The following is a 9,182-nucleotide window of genomic DNA, read 5'->3' as shown; positions in this document are numbered from 1 at the left end:
AATCCTTCATGCCAAATGGAATCAAAAGCTTTTTTAAAATCAATAAAACATGCAAATATTTGAGAGTTATTTTGAACTACATATTTTTGGATCAGGGTGTGTAGGGTGTAAATATGATCGGTAGTGCGGTAATTTGGTAGAAAACCAATCTGACTTTTACTCAGGACGTTGTGTTGGGTAAGGAAGTGTAATAATCGTGAGTTAATGATACTACAGAATAACTTCCCCAGGTTACTGCTCACACAGATGCCCCGGTAATTATTAGGGTGGAATTTATCTCCACTTTTGTAGATGGGTGTTATGAGACCTTGATTCCAGATTTCAGGGAAGGAACCGACACTCAGAACCAGGTTAAAGACTTTTAACATCGCCAGGTGAAATTTGGAGCTGCTGTGTTTGATCATTTCATTCAGGATCCCGTCAGGTCCTGATGATTTCTTTGTTTTTAGTTTTTTAATGTTGTCTTTAAGTTCCTGCTCAGTAATGAGAGAGTCTAGAGGATTCTGGTGGTTTTTAACAGCCCGTTCCAGTTCCTCTAACTTACTAATAATTTGATTTTGTTCAGGATTTGAATCTAATTCTATATTTTTAAAGAGTGATTGGAAATGGGTTGTCCAGATATCCCAGGGCTCTAGACTAACGTTTTGCACTGGTTGCACTGGTGCACCTAACTTTTTTTCTTAGGTGCACCAGCACAAAAGTTAGGTGCACCCAAATTTTCGACCGCATCGCATTTAACACCGCAGTTTTACAGGTTCACTTTTTTTTTTTTTTTTTTTTAATCACTGTCCATACAGGCAATATTGACTTGGAAATAACTAACAATCTGGTCAACATGGCCTCGTCTGATGATCTGTTTGCTGCTGCCTGACAATGAAGGGCAGTGGGGAGAGGGGGACACTTGGGCAGTGCATTTATCGCGGCATGTAATGTGTTTTATAGATGCATTGGGCTTTTTCAGCCTTTCAATTCGAAATGTATTCGCTTGTTAAGTGTGACGTCACGCGTCATTTCCGGGGCCAAACGAACCTAATCGCAAACGCAAACAACTATGGCTAAACCTGTGAACCTTTTTATATATATATTGTAAGATCCATATTGCATTAATTGTAATGATCTATGTTTATTGTCATAAATATTTTCTCTTTGGTTAAAGAATACTTATTTGAGGTGGAGACTTGGTATTTCAGCTATTGATGATTTTTCCTGGTAATCAGTGTATGCTGTTATTCATTAGTCCTCTTCGGTGGAGCCTGCGGGGGGGCAGAATTGTACTGACTCTATATACCGACAATATTTATCAAATATACGGAAAGAAAGAGGACGTGGAGCAACAGATTTATGATCGTAGTTTTGTTTGTTATACGCCAATTGCGAACATAGTGAGTTTTTATAAGAAACTTGGATTAACGGATAAGTCAATGTAAGAAGAAAGTTAAAATAAATTCTGTTTGTGGAAAACTTAAGGAACTCGTGTTGCTGTCATTGGAAATTGGATTTACAAACATTACCCGAGTCATAAATGTCTAGTCCTTCTCAATAGCTGTCTGGACGAGAAAAGGTCTTATTATATACATATATTATATATATATTAGAAACATACATTAAGATACAAATAAGACAAGATGTGCAGTACACTAGTGCACTTCAGGTAATCTGAATATCATGAAAAGTTCATGTCATTATTTCATTTCATGTCGCGGTCATATTTTTAATTCATTACATGAAAACTGACATTTCTAACTCTTTGGTTTTACTTTTAATCAGTATAGCTTATAGCTTATATAGTAAAAATCCAGAATCTCACATTATTATATGAAATAAATAAAGCTTGAAACACGTGTAATGAATATGCAATGACAGTTTATCTTTTTACATTGAATTATGAACAAAAATATTACTTCATGACATCTAATCGCAAGGAAAGCGGTACAAAGACAGTTGGGTAGTTTTTTTTTCGACTCGGACCTGTTGAAGCAGTACGGCACACAGCACTGTGGCATATTGAAAATACGAGGGACTCGGCCAACTTGGACCCGGATGTGACGTATCATAAGGTCGACACGTCACCACTTAACAAGCGGATTAGAACCAGTCACAGATATACTATTGCCGGCCACTGTCTTCTTTACAGTTAATTATAGTATTACAGACTAATTATAGCACACTTATAAAAATAAGAGAGTAAATGTGTATGTATGTGTGTATATCTATTTATATGTGTGTGTATATTTAAAATGATATGTATATGTTTGTGTGTGTGTTAGAGTGTAATCTTAAATGCAGTGCATTATATTATCGGCTTTACTGAATCTTTTACACAGATTCCCGAAATCGCTTGCGGTGCACTCACTGCGTATTTTGACTACATGTATTGTAATATATTTTGGTCTTTTAGTTATTTTTATATTTTACTTAACGAAAATATTGTCGTGTTTTTACTTTCACTATCGCGGCACTTTACCGCTAGCATTAGCCCCTTGCTACTGTAGAGGGTCGGCTCACCTAGCCGCTGTCCGGTGGGGATGCTGCGGGTCTTTTGCTGTGCGGTGGTGGAGGTGTGGGAATAAAGGCACACGACAGGGTCGAGTCACTTTAACTGTTTAGTCAGGACTTAAGTGAGCGTTACAACACTTTACACCGCCGAGCTCCAGAACCCGAACTTCCATTCTGGGGACATCCGGCGAGTCTCATATACAAAACTAAACTTACGGCAGAACGTCCGAACGCACGTGTATAAACCTGGTGCTGCATTCTGATTGGCTGAGCTGAATGTCGCTCACATATCACCGCTACAATATTGTCCCGCCCTTCACTATCTCTGATTGGTTTAGACCATGATATTGGCCTAATGTGTATCTGTTGTTGTTTTTTTCCCTCGGACGCCTGAGATTTTTTTTAGTCGCACCATTGAGAAATTAGGTCGCACTCTAGAGCCCTGTATCCCCATCCTGAATGGTCAATTCTTCCTGTTCTCTATGTTTTAATTTGTTCCAATTGTCCCAGAATTGATGTGTGTTGATCGATTGTTCAATAATTGTTAGTTGTTTTTGGGTGTACTGAGCTTTTTTGGTTCTGAGTGTACGTTTATATTGTTTGAGGGTTTCACAGTAAAGAAGTCGTGTGTTACTGTTGTTTGGGTCTCTGTGTTTTTGGTTTGATATTTTACGGAGTTCTGTTCTTAACATTTGACAGTCTTTGTCGAACCAGCTGTCATCTTTTGTAGATTTAGGTTTTGATTTAGATTTAATTTTTAATTGAGCTTTATTTGCTGTATTTTTAAAGATCTGATTAATATTTTTAACTGCCTGATTTACTCCTTCTTTACTGTGAATGTACGCAGTGTCCAGAAAGTTATCTAAGCTAGTTTGGATTTCTGTGCTGCTAATTGCTTTCTGGAACTCCTCTGCGCTGTTCTCGGCCCATCTGTAGGATCTGGAGATGTTGTACAGCTTACTGGGCCGTGTGTGTGTGGTGGGGTTAGTTTCTGTCTTTTTGATGAACACAGTAATTTGGCTGTGATCAGACAGAGGGGTTAGAGGTTTAACAGTAAATGCACTGAGAGAGAAAGGGTCTAAATCTGTTATTGCATAATCTACTGTACTATTACCAAGAGGTGAGCAGAACGTGAACCTTCCTAATGAGTCCCCTCGAGTTCTACCATTGACGATGTACAGACCTAAAGTTCCACAGAGCTGCAGGAGGTCTTTACCATTTTTGTTAGTAACATGATCATAATTGTTTCTGTGGTTTAGGGTCTCTCTCTCTCACACACACACACACACACACACACACACACAGAAGAATCCGGGCCGATGACATCACGATGATGTAACAGCTCAGACCTTTTATGGAATTGTACAGTTTTATTATGTTTATTTAAATGCAGAACTAAAATCATTATTATATTTTATTATCGTCTCCCAAATGCTACATTAATTCCTCATGTGTTTAAAATGTGATTTAACTTTACAAACTCAGTATAAACATTTTTAATCTTTTACTGTATAGATCAGAACATCACACCATCATCATCATCATCACTCACTCACTCACTCACTCACTCATAGCTCCTACAGCCTGGGGGAGAACATACCAAACTCCTTACAAACAGGAACCAGAGAAAGGAACTGAACCTGGGTCTCTGTCATAGAGATGAATCTGATCTGACAGTTTGGACTTTTATTTAGACCCACCCTTTAATCAGATCTTGTCCTTTAATCAGACCCCGCCCTGATCAGATCCAGATTTTTGTGCCCCTCACCCCTTCGGCAGGGGGGTACTTGAGGGTTTTTGGGGGTTCATGCTGCGGATCCACTGTAACCCTGATCAGAATGACTAAAGATAAAGTGTGTGATGTTTTGGTTTGGTTACCATGGAGACCACAGGAGCGGATCGCTTTTGATCTGGTGTGAAACACAGTGACGTCATCCGATACAAATTACCGTTACTTCAAAGCGGAGATAAAATACCGAAAACATCAAAGTATCAAAAGTACCAATTATTATATTTAGAATTAATTCTGTTTTAGTGAATGTAAAGATTTCTGTTCAACATGTGGCTTCGTGTCGCTTTAACCCAGAACACACACACACACACACACACACACACACACACACACACACACACACACACACAGCAGAATGTTTATGATATAGATAATGTATGGATGGATGGATGGGGGGGGTACAGTTGGGATCTGATGGTTTCATGCTCATGCTGGGTGTGCTGAGCTCCACCCGTCCACCATCCCTCCATCACTCCCATCCACTCATCACTCATCACGAGAATAAACCATCACTGACCGTAACTCCCCACAGTGCTGTTCTCCTGCTCCGCCATGCTGATCACTCCTCACCTCACTTCAGTACAGAAACAAAGAGGAGCTCAGATCATCTCCACCATCAACCTGCTCCTCCATCAGGGTTCCACCCACACACAGCGCCGTCACAGCTCCACCATCCAATCACAGCGCACAGCTCAGGATGGACAAGATCAGCAGCCAATCAGCAGCGCAGACCCGCCTCCTCACTTCAGATTTAATAATAATAAAATAATCTGAGGGGATCAAAGGGTCGTGATAAAGATCAATGAAATAAATATAATTGTGATAAATATATTAATAACAGGATTATTCATTCATCCAGATTCATACATGATTCATGCACCACAGTATACACCCATCATCCATAACATTATCAGCTCCACTTACCATATAGAAGCACTTTGTAGTTCTACAATTACTGACTGTAGTCCATCTGTTTCTCTACATGCTTTGTTACCCCCTTTCATGCTGTTCTTCAATGGTCAGGACCCCCACAGAGCAGGTATTATTTAGGTGGTGGATGATTCTCAGCACTGCAGTGACACTAACATGGTGGTGGTGTGTTAGTGTGTGTTGTGCTGGTATGAGTGGATCAGATACAGCAGCGCTGCTGGAGTTTTTAAACACCTCACTGTCACTGCTGGACTGAGAATCGTCCACCAACCAAAAATATCCAGCCAACAGCGCCCCGTGGGCAGCGTCCTGTGACCACTGATGAAGGTCTAGAAGATGAGCGACTCAAACAGCAGCAATAGATGAGCGATCGTCTCTGACTTTACATCTACAAGGTGGAACGACTAGGTAGGAGTGTCTAATAGAGTGGACAGTGAGTGGACACGGTGTTTAAAAACTCCAGCAGCGCTGCTGTGTCTGATCCACTCATACCAGCACAACACACACTAACACACCACCACCATGTCAGTGTCACTGCAGTGCTGAGAATCATCCACCACCTAAATAATACCTGCTCTGTGGTGGTCCTGTGGGGGTCCTGACCATTGAGAATGTAGAGAAACAGATGGACTACAGTCAGTAATTGTAGAACTACAAAGTGCTTCTATATGGTAAGTGGAGCTGATAACATGGACAGTGAGTGTAGAAACAAGGAGGTGGTTTTAATGTTATGGCTGATCAGTGAACAGTTTAAGCAATTGAGGATTAAGGGCCTTGCTCAAGGGCCCAACAGCAACAACCTGGCAGTGGTGGGGCTTGAACCAGCGACCTTCTGATTGCTAGTCCAGTATCCTCCCCACTAGGCTGACTGGACTGATGGGTCAAAAAAGCGACACTGTGGGTGCCACAAAGTAACATGGGACCTGAGAGACAGGGTTCGATCCTCCGCTCACTGTGAGGTCTGAGTACTATAGTCTACATGCAGAAGGTGGATCAGGTGGATCAGGAGCTCCAACCAGCCATAGGTGTGAGTGAGATGGATTGACCTGCTCTGACAGGATGAGGGAGGAGGAATTCTGGGTAATATGGCATCACTGATCATGCTGTGGTGTTTGTGCATGAATAATAAATTCTGGAGCTTCAGGTTTCAGGAGGAACCGAATGATGAACGGATGAAGCTTCCAGAGAAACCTGAACCCAGACACGCCCAGTGAGGCCTCCTGCAGCACCTTCATTACACCATCATCATCTCATCAACTCACTACTCACTACTCACTTCAATAACATAGGGATCAGCACTTCCTCTCAGCAGGGTTGCCAGATTTAAACCTGAATCACTCGTTTTATTACTATAGTTCATTAATAATGAGGCTCTGATGCTCCACACAAACACCGAGAACCCAGAGGGGTCAGTACATACTGCATCACTCACTCATTCACACGGTCACTCACACCTAGGGACAATGTAGAGTACCCAATCCACCTTCTGCATGATTCTGGGGGGGAGTATAAAATTCAGTGTTTATACTGTTCCGCTTTTCATTTTAATAAAATCCAGATCAGGATAAATAATCACCGAGCTGCAGCGCCATCTAGTGTTTCACATCCACTATCACCTCACTTCACTCAACTGCTGGATCCTGGTCAGAGTCGCGGTGCACCCGCATCCATAATGTTTTACATGTTATCCTGTTTATTAAACTAATGACCTCTCAATACACGGTGACAGGCGCTTTTATTCCAATGAGACCACTGTTCCATGTGCTTTGTAATAGCTGTGGTTAAACTAGCCCTAATTATATGGACACAGAGACACACCAGCTGAGGTCAGTTGTAATTAGTAATGCATTAGATAAAGCCGTTGAGGGTTTGGGGCCTCGCTCAGGGGCCCAACAGCGGTACATTGGTAGTGGTGGTGCTCGACCAATCACAGAGCATTGTTCACTGTGGCAAATGGGCGTGTCCGTATCTCAGAACTTGAGCTGTGATTGATCAGTTGTGAAGCCGGTCGTCCTGCTTCCAGCAATTCGGTCAGGGTCGCGGTGGACCCGCATCCACCAGGAAACACTGGGTGCAAAGAGCACTAGATGTTTAAGACGACTAAAACTTTTAATTTATGAATTTATGGAGGAATTTCATCAGAACCCTGAAACATCAAAAAATAAAATCACAAAGCTTCAGAATTCTCAGATTATTTAGGTAACAAAACAAATTAAGGCTGGTGGGTATCAAAGGGTCATAATAAAACTAAATTAATGGTCTCTCTCTCATGACTGGTGCAACTATGCCCTCTGCTGGCTGCACAGAGATGAGAAAAGAGTGCTCTCAGGGTGTGTCTCTCCATACACAGTGCTGATTTGCATATATGCACTCATCTGGTGTGGGTGATAAAATGCATACGTCTGCTGCCCACGTGTCGGAGGGGGAGTGGGTTAGCTTTGTTCTCTTCAATCGGAGCGGGGATCGGTTTTAGTGGAGAGGAAGCATGATGTAATCGGGCAATTGGACGCGCTAAAAGGGAGAAAATACATAAAAATAATATAAAAATAATAATAAATAAATAAATCAAGAAAAATAAAAACGTGTGATGAAAGATGTAAATAAATAGAAATAAATGAATGTGGGCAGCTGTAGCCTAGTGGTTAAGGGACTGGTACTTACTGGTCCAGTAATCAGAAGGTTGCCGGTTCAAGCCTTACCACTGCCAGGTTGCCACTGTTGGGCCCTTGAGCAAGGCCCTTAACCCTCAGTTGCTTAAATTGTATACTGTCACAGTACTGTAAGTCGCTCTGGATAAAAGTGTATGCTAAATGCCTAAAATGTAAATGAAGATCAGTGAGATGAAATGGAACAGCGACAGTGGAGAACAGCGGAGTTTAGAGTGATGATTTAATTTCTTATTTATTTTATTTCTCTTCATTAAAACAGTTTTAATAAATGTGTGTCACCTTTAAAAACCTGACGAGGTTAACTCAGGTTAATCCAGATGAAACACACACACACACACACACACACACACACACACAGTAAGCTGGTTTCCTGCTGCGCTGGTGCTCGTGGTTCACGGTTGTAACTTGAGTAGAACGTTGGAACCCGGGCAGTAAGGTCGCGCACCCTCCTCACACTGAGCTGAGGGTGAGAGGAGTGATAGGAGTGAGAGGAGTGCATCCGGGCACCGTGTGGAACCTCCTGGCGCGCACCGGTACCCATTGACCCGGCGGGTGAGGGCGTGAGCGCCCCCGTCTGTGTGGAGACTTCTTCGATGTGCCGCGCGCGCCGCTCTACGCCGCCATGGGTGCGGCCCTCATGCTGGTGTTCGCTTATGCCATCGTGGGTCACCTGATCAAAGACCTGATCCATCACTGCTTAGGTAACGAGATCCTGCAGACACCCAGAGACACAAATCAGTCAGTTACAGTCATGATTCCGTTCATCACATCGATACCGGACATAGTGCAGGGGTGGGCACACGTTTGGCTCAAGGGCCACACTGGGTTTTAAAATCTGACAGAGGGGCCAGTAGCAGATGGGGGTGCACTAATATAAATTATTCATCTTAAAAATACAAAATAATGTAGCTCTGATACATTCTGACAGAATTACACTGTTTATATTGTGTATTATTACAGGCAGTATTGGTATTATTATTTACAATATTAAACAAACCAGCAGAATCTCACCATCACATTTCTGCTCCATTTGACTTCAAATAAATGAGCATCAAAAACACAATAGTTGATCATGCTTTGCTATCATTGCTAAATGAAAGCGTACGGTAAACAGCAGCACCGCGACCCTGATCAGCCACACAGCAGCATAAAATCATAACCGCTGCTTACCTGATCTATATCTGTGTTGTTCCATTAGGGATAAAATCCACTTCTTTTCTTCTTGGTGACCATCTTGTATGTTTTCAGAATATTTCCAGAATACACTCGACCCTTGACTTATGAATGTAATGTAC

At 42.0% G+C, this 9,182-nt stretch overlaps 1 protein-coding gene across 2 annotated transcripts in view; it reads right to left on the bottom strand.

Moving 5' to 3' along the window:
• slc44a2 (solute carrier family 44 member 2 (CTL2 blood group)) overlaps positions 1-4,917 on the bottom strand; it is a 46,778-nt gene extending 41,861 nt beyond the window's left edge. For both annotated transcript variants that reach the window (XM_062997198.1, XM_062997196.1), the window contains exon 1: positions 4,806-4,917. In XM_062997198.1, the coding sequence (XP_062853268.1) occupies positions 4,806-4,842 (37 nt within the window). In that variant the 5' untranslated portion in view covers positions 4,843-4,917. The remainder of the gene's footprint in view (positions 1-4,805) is intronic.
• Between the last annotated feature and the right edge of the window lie 4,265 nt (positions 4,918-9,182).

The sequence above is a fragment of the Trichomycterus rosablanca genome, chromosome 6, assembly GCF_030014385.1.
Source record: "Trichomycterus rosablanca isolate fTriRos1 chromosome 6, fTriRos1.hap1, whole genome shotgun sequence".
Taxonomy (NCBI): Eukaryota; Metazoa; Chordata; class Actinopteri; order Siluriformes; family Trichomycteridae; genus Trichomycterus; species Trichomycterus rosablanca.
This window is presented reverse-complemented; position numbering and strand designations above follow the sequence as displayed.